The sequence below is a fragment of the Anomalospiza imberbis genome, chromosome 26, assembly GCF_031753505.1.
Source record: "Anomalospiza imberbis isolate Cuckoo-Finch-1a 21T00152 chromosome 26, ASM3175350v1, whole genome shotgun sequence".
Classification (NCBI taxonomy): Eukaryota; Metazoa; Chordata; class Aves; order Passeriformes; family Viduidae; genus Anomalospiza; species Anomalospiza imberbis.
The window spans coordinates 4,749,767-4,765,511 of record NC_089706.1 but is presented as its reverse complement, the minus strand read 5'-3'; the positions used below and the strand labels follow the sequence as shown (position 1 = coordinate 4,765,511).

General features: G+C 51.6%; 1 protein-coding gene across 1 annotated transcript; it reads right to left on the bottom strand.

Moving 5' to 3' along the window:
- Window positions 1-400: 400 nt before the first annotated feature.
- LOC137462833 (potassium voltage-gated channel subfamily A member 3-like) lies at window positions 401-15,262 on the bottom strand. The gene is made up of 2 exons (XM_068173610.1): window positions 11,799-15,262; window positions 401-2,798 (listed from the first exon to the last, which is right to left on the bottom strand). The coding sequence occupies exon 1, from the start codon at window positions 15,075-15,077 to the stop codon at window positions 13,323-13,325; it is 1,755 nt and encodes a 584-aa protein (XP_068029711.1). The 5' UTR covers window positions 15,078-15,262; the 3' UTR covers window positions 401-2,798; window positions 11,799-13,322.
- Between the last annotated feature and the right edge of the window lie 483 nt (window positions 15,263-15,745).

Below are 15,745 nucleotides of genomic sequence, written 5' to 3'. Positions count from 1 at the left end.
GCACATTTCCTGGTCTTTTTAAAGGGGTCGCTAAGGTCTCTGAGATTTTATGGCCCGAGCAATAATTCTTTTCCGTGCTGGGGTGAGACAGGCAGGGGACACAGCTCCTCTGTGCGGGGACAGGGGAGGGACACCCGGAGGGGCACAAACGCTGCGGTCCCCGCCCGGAGCGCCCCGGCTGCTGCCACAGCCGCGGGGATTTGCCGGAGGAGCAATTTGCTGGAAGATCCCGTGGAGAAGCTCCCTCTCCCCGCCCCCCACCACGGGCTATCCCCCGGGCAGGGCACGGCCAAACCAAGTTAATGAGAGCCACTGCTCTAATTAGCTCTAATTTGTGCAGGCGGCTTTCGCACCGCATTGATTTCACACCGCGCGTTGTTTCACCTCCGCAATTCCCCAGCATCCCCGCCGAGCCTTGGCACCTCCTGCTCATCTCCGTGGGCTCAGGGACCTGCTCCGTGTGGTCTTCCAGCAATCCTGGTCCCCGATCCCAATCTCCCTCTGCTGTTAAAGCCGTGGTAAATCCAGGTGCCAGCAGCACCAGCCCTTTCTCCTCCATTTACCCACAGCTTCAGCGGCCACGGGGTTTCTTCCATGCTGGAAATAATTGCGAGAGGAGCAATGTCCTACTGAGAGTCAGATCCATATTTGCTTTTCATTCTCCAACTGATTAAATTGACAAAAACTGCTGGGTTTAACACTTTTGCTTCTTTTTGTCCTCTCAGCCCATTCTGCCCAACCTGCACCTGTGCAGAGCCCTGGAGACTTCTGTGTTTGGGCCTCCCTAGCCCTTCTGTCAGGAACAAAGTCTCCACCACCAGAGGTGCACCTGCCATGGCAGGAGGAGGAATTCCAGCCAAGAAATTATCCGTGTTTAAAAAACAAACAATATAAACGCAACCTCACCAAAGCCCACGTGTTCCTTGCAAGAATCACATCATTTCCCAGTGTTAAGGGAATTTCTCAACCCAATTTTCAGCTGATGTTTTTGTGCAGGGTTCTCGTTCATTTTCAAAGCTCTTCTGCAAGACAGAAAAGTGATGCAGACAGCTGGCTGCTTTACCTTGTCTATTCCCACGTTTTCCCATTTCCAGCCTTCATTCCTGGGGTTGGTTTCAGTGCATCCTCCCTGGGGCTGTGCCTCCAGGCATCCCACGTGTGTCTCCTGTGGATGTTCTGTGTGAAATGCAGGTAAACAGTTCCACTGGGGGAAGGATCCAGGTTTTGGTGCTTCCCTCTGGAAGAGTGGTCCTTGCTCCACCTTCCAGGTACCTGGTGGGGACCTACAGGCTGGTCCTTGGACACCAAAGACAATCAGCAGCATCAGCTCAAGGATCTGCTTCATACACAATAATTTTGGTTCCTGCTACCTCCCCTTGAGCAGCCTCTCCTTCAGAGGAAGCTCCAGCTCACTTGATTCTGTCCAGTCTAAATTAACATTCCCAGGGAATTATTGCAATGCAGACAAAGAGGTTCCTGTGCTCATCTGGGTCCCTCCAACATTATTTTCACCCTTAAATCCAATGCTGTTCCAAGTTTCACTCTGCTCCTCTGATGGAGGCTGAGCTGGGAGGGTTTCAGTCCCCAGGCTGGGATGGAGGCAGCATGAATAGGTGGATGAGGCTGGGGAGGGGGAAAAGGGGGAGCCAGAAGCAGGAGAGACCATCAACCCCTCTGCCATTTGCATTTATCCCTTTGCAGATCATTTATCCCTTTGCAGACCATTTACCTCGTGGCACCAGGATAACATTGAACTGTGCAGTCCTAGGAAATACAGTGAGGTTATAGAAAGCCCAGCTTTAAGAGCTTCCCAGCCCAGTATGGGCTTTAAACCCACAGCTTTAAACCTGCCACCAAAAACCTCGATATGCAAAATGAAACAGCAACGGACAAAGGAGGGATGGAATTCCCAATTATTACAGAATTAGCAAGGCAACGCTATAAAATTCCCACAAGGCTGGGGTACTGTGGAAGTGCAGGCAAGGGCAGAGAGGCTCTCATGAAAGGAAGCAGGAGCATGGTCAGCCAATAATTGGGTTTTTAGACCTTTTCTACCCTGGAAATTCAATTTTTCCTTCGTTTTTTGTGGAGTGATCTTGATAGCAAGGCACAACTGTTAGACACCCTTTTCCTCAGCACCAGCAGAGATGTTTCTTTCTAAATAAGGACTTAAAGTAAATCACAGCCTTTGGTACAGCACAGAGCTACTTATAAAGGGCATTTCCAGGAAAGTGAGAAAAATGGAACAGGAATGATTCCCAAAGAACTGAGAACAGCCCGTGGCCTTTGCCAGGGAACAGCAACAGCAACCAAATTTCCCCCCACTCCCTCCCACCCTGAGAAAACACTTGGACTGAGTTATAGCAACTCTGCTTAACATTTCCTTTCTGGTTGCTTCATCTTTCAAGAGATTTTTTAAAAAATAATATTAAAAAATACTGAAATAATGTCCAAGTGACTTCCACCTCTCCTCCTCCTCCTTTCTCCTGGCTTTGCTCAGTCCTGTTATATTGCACATGAGTTGAAGATAATCTGGCTCCAAAGATGTTCCCTTCTACATAATGCACTTGTTAGAAAACACAGCTAAAGTGGGAAATATTCCATATATAAATATATATATATGAAATATGGACTGGGTTTAGCTGGGGAGGACAGGCCCTCTGGCAGCCGGGTCCATGGCAGCGTCAGTCACCATGTTGGGGATGTTTGGGATGTTTGAGACGTTTGTCCTTTCCTTGGAGATGTTTTATTTCTCCACACAGTCCTGAAGGCCTTCATTTCAAAATTTCTTCTGTGATCTGTTGAACAAAGCAAAGAACCACTCTTATGCAAAGTCTGCTTTGGAAAACAAGAACAGGTTCATTTTTTTTCAAGTAAAATGGAAGAGAAGTTGCACATTGGTCCCCCTCGACAAATTCCCAACTCCATTTTCCACGAATGAAAAATGAAAAATTTCTAATTAATTTCTTTAATGGACTAGATGCCACACAGGCTAAAGTGAGCTAAAGATAGAAAAAAGATTCATTAAATATATTCTTGTTATTAACTGTTATCTCACATTAACGGCAAGTTCCAAACTCAGAATAATTAGTGCCAAGTGAGTTTTCCTCATGTTTTTATCTTAATCAAGCTGAGTTTGTTCTGAGCTGATGCAATTCACCAGATACTGAGTAACTGGTTGATTTTATAAATCCCGTCCAGGTGATGGGAGAAGCCAGGGCTGATCCCCTTGCAGAGCTTGGGCTGTGGAGTCGTCCCACAGAGCACAAACCCAAAATCCCATTTTGATGTGGGGATGGGGATGTCCAGCAAAGGGCCCAAAAAATCTCCCAATTTCTGCAGTGCAGGAATTGCATCCATAGCTCTACACTCAAGAGACAGATTCCTGTTTTAATATAGGGATATTAACACCTCTGCTCTGTCTTTGAGACATCAAAGTTTCTAGAAATTTCATGCAACTGTTTTTATCTCTCTCATCTTCCAAAAAATCCATGTTCTGCCTTTACTTCCACACCGTGGCAACTGGAGCATCCCAGCTGCCCAGGTGAGATTGTCTGAGCCGGGTGCTTCATTAGCAGCTGGCGATGAGGGAAAGGTTGGGAGGAGCCGCAGTCACAGCCCAGAGCCCATGTTAAGGCACCAGGACCTGCCTGGTCCCAGATCAGCCCCAAAAATCAGCCTGTTTTCCCCAGAGGGAGAGGCAGGATGGTGATATGCTAGGTGGGATCCATGCATGAGGAGAGAGAGACCCTCTCTCTGGATGCTGCAGGCATCAGGATGTAGGGATGGAGATGTTGCAGAGATGAAGTTGCAGCAATAATGAGGATGTGAGAATGAAGTTGCAGAGATAACGAGGATGCAGGGAAGATGTTGCAGAGATAACGAGGATGCAGGGATGATGATGTTGCAGGGCTGATGATGCTGCAGGGCTGATAAGGCTGCAGGGAGAATGATGTTGCAGCTGTGATGAAATTGCAGATGAAGTTACAGGGATGAAGTTGTAGGGATGATGAAGTTGCAGGGTTGATGAGCGTGCATTTGCAGGGATGATGAGGATGCAGGGATGGTGATATTGCAGGGATGGAGTTGCAGGGATGATGAAGATGTAGCTATGATGAAGTTGCAGGGATAATGTTGCAGGAATGATGAGGATGCACGGAGGATGATGTTGCAGCAATGATGAAATTGCAGAGATGAAGTTGCAGGGGTGATGATGATATGGGGGATGCTGAGGATGCATCTGCAGGGATGATGAGGATGTGGGGATGTAGGAATGATGCTACAGGGATGCTAAAATCCAGCAGAGAAAGGAAAGAGATGGGAATTCCTGCCAGGAGCAAAGATCCCCTTGTGAGGCAGTGCAGCAGTGGGAAATGAGCTTCCAGAGGGGCTCAGTGCTCCGAGCAAGGATCCCAGCCCAGGCAGTTGTTCAAGCACCAGCTTATCCTGCAGTGCCAGCAGGGCCATTCCTGGGCTTAAAGCAAACAGGGCTTTCTGCTTTATAGGACTGGGCTTGCTGGGGGATTAAACCCCTCCCGCCTGCCAGCTGGGAAGGGCTCTGAACTGCCAGGATCCTCAAGGATCACTGAAGCATTACACACTCAGTAAATAAATAAATACACAAATTAGACCCAAACAGAACCTTCCACCCAGGAAATGCCACTAGGCAAGAAGGCGGTGGTGGAGTTGAGACTCTAGATGAAGTGGTAAGTAACAATTTTCATTCCCACCAGGCAAATAATCCAGTGCTTTGGGGTACCCTGGAGCCTATCCAAGCTGTATCCTTGCCAGTGAAGAAAGAAATGCCAAATCCTCAGCCTAACAATGGTGTTATTTCTCTGGATCCAGTGAGTGGGAGTGAGAAGTCAGAAGCATTCAGGAGCTATCACTGCTCCAGCTCCTGAAGGGATCCAGATGTCTTTCTATTGTACAAGGGTGAGGAAATCCTCTCCATCCCAAGAGAAATAGAGGATATTAAACAGCAGCCATAAAAATTAGATGTTTTTAAATTGGCTGAGCCAAATAACTTCCATCTAAACACTCAGAGTTGGCAAAACAGCTCCTGAGAGTGCAAGTACTGAGCATCTCCTGAGTCCTTCCAGAGGACTGGAAAGCAGCTCCTGTTTGGGACAGTTTTTTAAGGGACTAACAAAGTGACCCGCAAAAACAATGGGTCTGGCCATCTGTCACTGATCCCAAACAATATGCTGGAATTGCTGAGAGTCTTAATACAGAATTAAGGAGGAAGATTTAATTGATGTCAATCAACACAGGTTTTCTATTAAGAAAACAGATTTTATCAAATTAACTGATATCTTTGACTGAGTCCCACACTTGGCTTGTGTAATGGTGCTTGTGTAATGCTCTCCTCCAAGGGAATTGCATGGCTGTTTGGTCAAGAAGACAGAGCAATAAAGTGAAATTCCCAGGAGATGTCCCAAGTGAGGAACCCAGCTGGACCCATTCCCCACTTGCTCCTCCTTGGGCTCCAGGTGCTTTCTCAGAGCACCTTGCAACCAGGATGGGAGAGACATCCCTGAAAATTTCCAGCCCTGGGAGAGAACAGCCCAGGCTTGTTTCTGATGCTGCACAAAGAAGATTTCCTGCCTTAATTCTGAGGGATTTAAAGTGTGGAATATCATTCAAGCACCTGCACCCACCAAGGCACAGGTAGAGGTAGAGAAGCCCTCAAACCTTCAATGCTACATGCAGTTCACAGCAACTCCTCCCTCATCCTCCTGCAAACTCAAATTCCCAGCAGCCAGGGCCATTTTTGAGCCCAAATTTCTTATGTCTGGTTTCTGACCCAGTGCAACAGTGGGTTAAATTGTGAGGAGACACAGTAGAAGCTCCAAGCAGAGACTAGCAAGGAGGGAGAAGAGGGTTCTCAACCCTAAATTCACCAACATTTCAGGAGAAATGGGCCAGAAAGGTGGGAAAAGGAAAATGCAGAGTGAAGAAATCACAGGAGAGGAGGATATTGATGGGGAGCTGAAGGCAGACCTGGCAGCTTGGGAAACTGTGTGAAACCTCAGGGTTCCCTTCAGCCAAGGGAAATAACTGGGATTATTGGGAGACCCAGGACAGAGTCTCCAGGCTTTTCCAGCCTTAAGGAAGCTGAATCCCATAAAACCTTTGGAGGAGTCCTCGTTTCTTGCCTGGTGTTTCAAAACTGTCTCTTCCTTTCCTAGTACTTTCATTGCAAACTCTTCCTGAAGCTGCTCGGTGCCATTTACAGATGAGGAAACTGAGGCACAGAGGAGCCCACCTGCCCACAGTCAGGGAGCAAACCCCAGAGTGCTCACACCCTCCAGCCCTGGGAGCAGGGACACATTTCCCTGGAGTACCAACCCAAACTCCCTGAAGGGCACAGCATCACCCACCGCCCGCTCTGCACACAGCTCCTTCCTTGCACCAAGTCCAAGAGCAAACTCAGCCCTCTGCAAATGCAGAAAACACTTGGCAAAGTGTGTGTTCATCCCTTCCATCCTCCCTCCCAGCCTTTAGCTTCCCGTGGAGCAACACCCCAAGCACAGACCCTGCTGCCAGCCCTGATCCCGCTTCCACCACTGAGCAAACTGTGATAAAACCCCAAAGGATTTTCGTCCTCTATCCACGACCGTGCTTTGGAGGAAGCAAAGCAAAGCAGCTGTGCTGGTCAGCCTCAAAATAAACCTGAGTGCACTTTGCAGCCTTGCTGGGGCAAGCAGAGGGGGCGACGGGCTCGTCTTCCCCACAAGCCACACATCCAACCCCAGCCTCCCCAGCCACTGTGTTCAGAGACGCTAAAAATGGAGTGCAACCACTGGAGCAAAGCAACAGAGCTCCAACACGCTCAGAAAAGCAACGGAATCACAAGTCTCAAGGAAATGAATCATTCCTAAACAAACCCAGCAGCGCCTGCTGCCGTCGGTGCGGCTGAGCCGGGGCTCTCACAATGAGTGTGCAGAGCCTGAGCAAGGAAGAGCAGCGATCGGGGAGCATTCCAGCTCCTCCTGGCTCCAGTGAGAAGCTGAAGGAGATGGGAGACATGTTCTAATTTATCTGAGCGTGTCTTGGTTCATAAGGAGGAGAAAAGTGACGGTGCCCTGCGGGGATGTTCATGCGGGGAGGTTTCCCTGCCCTGCTGCCGAGCATCCTCAGCGCTGAAAATTCAGGCTCTGAGCAGTGATGAGACACAGACAGACCCTGAACCCTGTGGGTGTCACAGCAGCATGTTAATCGTGGGAGGAAAAGCACAGAGAGGCTCACAGGGTTTGTGTTTGTGCCTGAGTTTTGCCAGAATCGGGGATAGAAGGGCTCCAGCTATTCCACACGCAGGATGGTTTTCAGGAGCACAAACTGGGATTCACTGAGTGACAAAGAGCAGGAACCCCGATGCCTTCCCAGCAGGGAGCAGCCCACACGTGAGGACAAACACCGCTGGGACAGGGACACCATCACCCATCGGCCGGTACCAAGCAGGGCGTGAAAGCTCTCGATTGTATCCCAGGCTCAGCCACAGCGGAGCCAGCGGAGTTTTGCCTGGAGCAAGAGCTGGGAGGGGCTGGGAGATGGAGCTGGGCTGCTCTGCAGGGATGCCCTGAGGCTGAGACCACTCTGCAGGGATGCCCTGGGGCTGAGACCACTCTGCAGGGATGCCCTGGGGCTGGGACCACTCTGCAGGGATGTCCTGGGGCTGAGACCACTCTGCAGGGATGCCCTGGGGCTGGGGCTGCTCTGCAGGGATGCCCTGGGGCTGGGGCTGCTCTGCAGGGATCCCCTGGGGCTGGGGCCCGCTCTGCAGGGATGCCCTGGGGCTGAGACCGCTCTGCAGGGATGCCCTGGGGCTGGGACCCCTCTGCAGGGATCCCCTGGGGCTCGGGCTGCTCTGCAGGGATGCCCTGGCAGCGAATGTATCCCTGCCGGGGGATGGCTCTTCCCTAGGGCTGGGACTCCTCCTCCTGGTGCCAGTCTTATTTCTGACCTAAGAAATCCTCACTCACCACCCCCTGAAATGAGTCAAACACCCTCCACTGCTGGACAAGTATTCCCAGCTGGGACGAGGCACCTCAGGGCACCCAAAATGTCCCCCAGGTGTCCTCCTCAAAGTGGTGATGGCCACAGCCCCAGGACTGTTTCCAAGAAAAAGAAGCACTCGGCTCCATCCCTCTGTGCTCGATGCCCACCTCCCACCTCTGGCACGGGGAGAGGCTGATGCCACCCTGCACCCATCGGGATTGCCTGGACTCAGGCATGCAAACAGCACCCAGGGAAACACGGAAAGGCACCAACATCCCACCCTTAACTCACCCTCCAGCTGAACAGCACCCCTTAAGCCGAGCCAAGGGCCCAGGCGTGCTGTAGGTGGGACCCAGAGCAGGGAGGGTGCAGGGGAGCAGCACCAGCTCCGTAGGAGCGAGAGTTCCAAGGATATGGCCCTGCCCACAGCACCCTGCTGCCATCGAAACATCAAATGCTTTGGGTTGGAAGGGACCTTAAAGATAATCTATGACAAAGATCATACAATATCCTGAAATCCCTTATGTATGACTGCCCTTGCACGAGGATGCCGGGGCACTGAGCTCTCCTTACAGGTACACACAGAACTGACGCTGAAGGGCAGAATAAGGCACAGTTAAACCCTATTTGCCTGTTTGCTCTCCCAAATTTGCAGCTTACCCAGAGATCGTTTGCTAAAGCATTTAAAAATAGGGAAAACCAAGCCCTGCTTCCCTCCGGCGGCGGTGGAGCCTCCGTGTGCTCGCACCAAGATATGCATATTTTAAAAGCTTGGCAGGAGAGGGCTCCAAACTACACAATTAAAGAGATTTTACACACAACGCTCCCCGTACACGCCAAGCACTGCCAAACACCCTTTCCTTGTGCTACATCCCTGCAGGAGAGACCCCTTCGGAGCAATGACCCTGGCTCGCTCCTTCCATTCTGCCAGGGAAAGCGCTTGTCTGCCCTTTGCCGCTGCTTAATTGCCCATAAACTGGGGAATAAAAAACAAAAACAACTTCTTTTGTCAAGGGATGGAGCAGGAACAATTGCCTGGGAGGAAATTTAACCCTCCTGGAGGAAAGAGATATCTCCAGCCCTTGTCTGTGTCCACACGTGGGGTGGGATGGATACTGCTCTGCTCCCGGCCACCCCAGGCACCCGAAGGGCATCTATTGTGCTGGAGAACAACAGAACCTTTTGAAGGAGAGCAGGCCTGAAAACACACAAAAAGAAGAAGGCAAAGAAGCAGGAGAAAAAGGTGATGGTGTCAAAGTACCAAGTGGAGGGGCCAGGGTTGCGGCTGCCGCACCCCCAAGCACCAAGGATGCGTTTAAAGGTGGCATCCGGGGCTGAAACAGGGGAACAGGTCCTAAAATACAGAGGGAAAGGGAAACTGACAGCAGTCTGTGAAAAGACAAAAGAGGAGGTACAAGGCTCGACATCACCCAGCGCCCCTGTGTGGGGGTTGGATGCTCTTTAAGGCTGTTTTCAACCCAAACCTTTCTGTGACTCTGTGATAAACTGAAGGCATCCACGGGGGCAGCTCCAGCCTCCCAGGGCTGCATCCCTGGGCTGGGAGCTGCCTCTTCCATCCGCACTCCCATCCTTCAGTGTCACCGTGTCTCTCGGGTGACAGGCACGAAGGACAGGGGCGGGGAGGACATCGCAGTGGAGACTACGCTGGGATTACCCAGAGCTGCGGGGACCCTGCTCCCCTGCTCTTGGGGTGCTGGGAAGCATCAGCCAGGAGCTCGTGGTAATGCCCTTTCCTCCATTTAACGTAATAAGCCGAGTCTGGGCGGGCCCTTTGCCTCACACTGATGCTAATCCCCTAATGCCGCTCCTCTAAGCACATCACAGACAGGCAAACCCAACACAGCCCAGGCTCCTCTGGAACTCCCCAGTGGCTGCTGAAACACTGCCTTGTCCTAATGGGGCACACGGCAGGAGAGCAGAGCCACTTAAATAACAGCTGGCTGTGGAGAGCCCAGTGTTTCAGGGATCTCTACAATTCCTGGCACAACAAGTGCAGCAGCCACTTCCAGAGGAGCCGTCAGACCACAGAACAGAAGGTATTTATCAGAGTCACTGAATGGTGTGGGTTGGAATGGATCTTAAACATCATCCAGTTCCAGCTCCCTGCCATGGGACACCTTCCACTAGAGCAGGTGGCTCAAATGGTTCAGTTTCTCTCACTGAATGGTACCCATGAGACAGCAGAGAGGATGCAGAGAGGGCAGAACACCCAAAGCATATTCCCAGTTTTCCACTTCCACACTTTTTGGGGTGTATCCAAGACAGAGCAGCAGTGAATTTTTGTCTTTCAGTGATACCACTCAGTAGTAAAAAGTATTTTTCTGAATGTGAAAAGGGGGAAATTTAGATCAGATATTGGTTGCCCAGAGCAGCTGTGGCTGCCCTATCCCTCGAAGTGTCCAAGGCCACGTTGGACAGAGCTTGGAGCAACCTGGGATAGTGGAAAATGTCCCTGCCCATGGCAGGGGTGGGACTGGATAATCCTTAAGATCTCTTCCCACCCAAACCATTCTGGAATTTTACCAGAGCCAAATTGCCTTCTACCCCAGTGGGTGAAGTGGTTTCCTTGCCACCTCTCCCATAAAACATTGTTTACTATCAATAAAATCCCTTTGAAACTACTCTGCTCCTACAAAATCTGTCAGGGACGAGTCAGGAAAACAAACCAACAAACTGCAAGGTCTCTGCTTATTTTAGATGACAGAGAAACTGAAAATTGTTCTGTGCCATTTCCAGAACATGTGGTTTCCCTAACCTGTGCAGCTGCCACGGGCAAAACACCAACCCAGAACTCATCTGCAAACTCTCCTGAGTGCCATTTTTCCCACTGCTCTTAAACTCAGAACCTCCTTTTAGGAACAGGCATGTGGGAAAGCTTTAATAACAATAAAAATTAATAAAAATAAAATTTAATAACAATAAAAAGTGAGAGCTTGTAGGCAGAAATGACATTTCGGCCCACTGGCAGCCTGGGGAAAAGGCACACTGAGGTGTTCCCAGTTATCCCTGACAAAGAATCCTAGTTATCCTGGACAAGGGATCTCAGGTTTGTAATGTCCCATGATGTTCCCTAATAAAGATCATCTCTTGCACCCTCAGCTGATAAAAACTCTGGTAGCTCCATTAAACCCTCACACCCCAGCATCCAAGGAGGAGCTCTGATGTTTTTCTTGAGTTTATTGACTGTGGCTAAGGAAGGGTGCTGCAAACCATCTAGATCCTTCTGAGTCTGGGAAAAATCCCAGTTAAACTGCAATTTTGGCATGGCCAGCATCTCTCAGGACAAGGCCCTCTCTCCACAGCCTTGGGAAAGGTGTGACTTGCACAGGTTGGGGCAAAACGTCTCTTTGCTGTAGGTATTTAACAGCATGTCTGTTCCATGTGCTACCTCGGAGGAATTTGGCTTTTTTAAATGCAAAATCCAGCAAAAATGAACAGATCTGGAGCCAAAGCTCTTGAGGCCAAGCTGCTTTTGGCCTGTGTCAGTGGCAGGGACTGGATGGAAACACTAAACCACTGAAATCACCTTTTTAGCACAGAAATGAAGCAATCCAGCTGCAGAGAAGCAGCAGGGTTTTCCTCCTCCCACAGCACTAAAAAGCAAATAAAATCAGAGGAGCTCTAGGATGTGATTCCACTTTATCTAACATGTATAAAAATACCTGAGAGCGGCAGGATAAGCTGGAGAATAAAAATAAGCAGGGGAAAGCATGGGGTTTGTCCAAAAAAAACCCAACACTATGACTCCATTGAACTCTCCCCCATGCAGAGCTCACCTGATCCCGTCAGATGTCCCATGGCCCCTGGCATACACGTGAAGATGAAGCTGGTGATTTGTGATTTTTCCCAGCAGGATTTTTGGTTATTTTTCAATCCTGTTTTTTACTGTCCCCCTTGTTTCACAGAGCTGCCGGGGTAACCCAGACAAGCTTCCTGGCAGCTGCTCGGTGCCTGTTCCCACTGGGTTTGGGGTTGTTCTCGGTGGAGCAGGATGAACCTCCATCCCCAGGTGCCAAGGTGAGGGACAGGTGGATCTGGGGGTGCTTATTGCCTGTGGATGCTTTGTTGGGCACACAGGAGGAGCAGTGGGACAGGAACCAGGAAGGGGGTGCAGAGCCACGATGTCCTGTGGGATGGCAGAGCTGGAACCATCTGGAAAGGCTTTTTGCGGGAAGAGCAGGGACCAGGGGGGATGGGAGAAGGGATGCCATGACAACCTTTGGGGGTTTCCCAGGAAACCATGGTCACCATGGCAACTGCATCACTCCGGTCAGAATTAGTGACTTCCGCTGGAAGGCGTGTTCACCACTTTAATCTTCTGGTGATAAGCGGCTGCATCTCCTCCAAAAGCATTGCAAAATGAGGAGGAAATATCCCTTTGTCTCCGGCTGGGTGGGTTGGAGGCTCCCAGCCATAGCAAGGAGCCCGTGGTGGATCCTGCTCCATGCAGACATCACTCCCTGCGCCGGCGGCTCCCGAAAACATTCCCGTCTGCCTGTCCTCTCCCTCCTGCTGCACATATCCCTGCTGCATGGCCACAGACTTGACATTGGAGGAAATAATTCCATCAGGTTACATGGGAAGGGAATCCAGAATAGAAAATGAAGGCTTAGGGAATTTTTTTTCTATTTAAATCAGCATTGATTGCACTTGGTCTCTGAACATATTAGAATTTCATAAATGATCTAGTGGGGAGAAAAAAGGAGTCTGGGACGTGCCCGTAATGGCACATCACATGTTTCAATATTAAGCATCATTTAACGATGTGGTAACAGAGACTCTCTGCAGAATTAAATGGTTATTTCCTCCCAGCCCCCTCCCAGTACACTGTGCCTCATTTTTCCCTCGTTCCTCCACCCAGTCCGAGTTTGTTAATCCAACAAGTTATTTTATGTGATGGAAGGGAGATTGGCTACACACTGCCCTTAGGGAAAGAGGGGGAAATTCGGGAGCAAAGCAAGAGATTCCCCAAAAGCCCAAAAAGCAAAGCAGCTCTGCAACACGTTGCAGAACAAACACCTGTTTTGACAGTGAGTGTGGCTTTTCTTCATCTTCCTTCTCTTTACCCTTTAGCTGTCCTCTTCTTCAGAGAATTTTAAATCCTTTTACTTTTGGATCTTTAGAAAGGAAGGATCTAAAAAAATAAAGGTATAAAAACGAGGGCACACACAGGACCGACGATGGTGCATGTTCCACACAACACCGACACACAGTCACTTTGCATTATTATTGGTATTATTATTGGTATTGTTTTACCGCATCCTCAGATTTTGTTGCTGTTCGTTTGGTTTGGGTTTGTTTTAAACATCTGTAAAGATCTTTTTGATGTTCACACAGTTGGGATTGTTTGTGGTTGTGCAGTTGCCTGCTTTAAAGGCAGCCTGTTTGAATGCACTGTGATTGATCCCCCCTTCCTCAATCACCATGTACTCGGACTTGCTGAGGGTGGAATTGCTGCGAGCCTTCTTCATCTCCTCGCTGGACGAGAGGTGCTGGCAGCTCCCAACATGCATGTACTGGGCTTGTTCCTCACCTTCTGTCTCCCGGTGGTAGAAATAGTTGAAATTGGAGACGATGACAGGCACGGGCAGCGCGATGGTCAGCACCCCTGCGATGGCACACAGAGACCCCACGATCTTGCCCCCAATGGTGATGGGGTGCATGTCCCCATAGCCCACAGTGGTCATGGTGACCACAGCCCACCAGAAGGCATCAGGGATGCTACTGAACCCCGAGCTGGGGTCATCGGCTTCTGCGAAGTAAACGGCGCTGGAGAAGAGGATGACGCCGATGAAGAGGAAGAAGATGAGCAAGCCCAGCTCCCTCATGCTGGCCTTGAGGGTCTGCCCCAGGATCTGCAGCCCCTTGGAGTGCCGGGAGAGCTTGAAGATGCGGAAGACCCTGACGAGGCGGATGACTCTGAGGATGGCCAAGGACATGGCTTGCTGGCCATTGCCTTGCCGCTCAGCCAGCTCCGTGCCCAGCGTGATGAAGTAGGGGATGATGGCCACAATGTCAATGATGTTCATGATGTTCTTGGAGAAGGTGGCCTTGCTGGGGCAGGCAAAGAAACGGACCAGCAGCTCAAAGGAGAACCAGATGATGCACAAAGTCTCCACCACAAAGAAAGGGTCGGTGAAGGATGACACCATGGAAGCAGGCGAGGATGAGGAGTTGGTGAAGACATCAGGTGGGAGAGGGCCACCCCCTGTCCCGAAGGTCCCCCCAGTTCCCTCATAGTCATGGTCATCCCTGAATTCAGGCAGGGTCTCCAGACAGAAGATGACAATAGAGATAAGGATGACCAGGACAGAGACAATGGCAATGCCTCGGGCCGGTCCAGAGCTCTCGGGGTACTCGAAGAGGAGCCACACCTGGCGCTGAAACTCCTTCTCGGGAAGCGGCCGCTGCTCCTCCCGGATGAAACCCTCATCCTCCCGAAACTTCTCCATGGCCTCCTCCCCCAGCTGGTAGAAGCGGATCTCCTCGGAGAAGATGTCGATGGGGACGTTGACGGGACGCCGGATGCGCCCGCCCGACTGGTAGTAGTAGAGGATGGCGTCGAAGCTGGGACGGTTACGGTCGAAAAAATACTCATTGCGGAGGGGGTCGAAGTAGCGCATCCTCTTCCGGGGGTCCCCCAGCAGCGTCTCGGGGAACTGTGCCAGGGTCTTGAGCTGGGTCTCGAAGCGCAGCCCCGAGATGTTGATCACCACGCGCTCGCAGCACTCGTGCTCCCCAGCGCCCGCGGGCTGCCCGGCGGGCACGGCCGGCGCCGGGGGCTGATCGTAGCGGTCCCCCCCGAGCAGCGCAGGAGGATGCTGAGGCTCCTCCAGCAGAGGGTCTCCGCCGCCGCCGCCTCCCACCACGGTCATGCTGCCTTCCTCCCCTTCTTCGCCCTCTTCCTCCTGCTGCTCGGGGCCCGGCTGGGGGGCGGCGGGGGGCAGCTGCTCGGTGTAGCCCAGGTTGTGGTGGCTGCTGGTCGAGCCGCCCCGCGGCTGCCGGCCGGCGGAGGAGGCGGCCGGAGAGTAGAGCAAGCTCCGGCGCTCGTCCATAAAGGTGTGGGGCGGAAGGGGAAAGGGGGGGGAGGGGGGATCCGAGAGGCGGCAGCTGAAGCCTCTTCTTCCTCCTCTTCCTCCTCCGGGCGGAGAGGGAGCAACAGCCGCCCAACTCCTCCAGCGGCTGCCGCTGCTCTGAAGAGCTGAGGCTCTTCTCAAAAAATCCGCCCCCAGCCCTGGCACCGCCTCACTCAGTCACCGCTCCCGGAGACACCCACCAGCCCCCCGGCCCTGCCCCGCAGCCCCCCGCCAGCTGCGGGCACCCCCTCCCATGGCCCTGCTTGGGGGAGCCCCATCCATCCCCCAGGCAGCGCCGAGGGGCTTCAGTCTCCTCTCGGGAGCATCCTTTGCTGCTCAGCGTGCTGCAAGCAGGAAGAGGGGTTTTTCCTGGCAGAACTGCTGCCTAGAAAGAGTTCTTCTGCCCTTCCCCAGGTGAAATGCAATTTTGACTCTGAATTTTCGCGTTTGCCTGTTGGCTTTCAGCTACGGTTTCACACGGTGGGAGGCTGTGGGCAGTGGAAAGCTGACAGCATGGCCAGACCCAACAGTTGTTTTGAATCAGCGTCTGGGTTAGGCTGGGGATTGTTTTTCTCTGTCTAGGAGAGCATGTGCATGTGTGTGTGTGTCCATGAGTGTGGGTGCACACGTGTGTGTGTGCGTGTGCT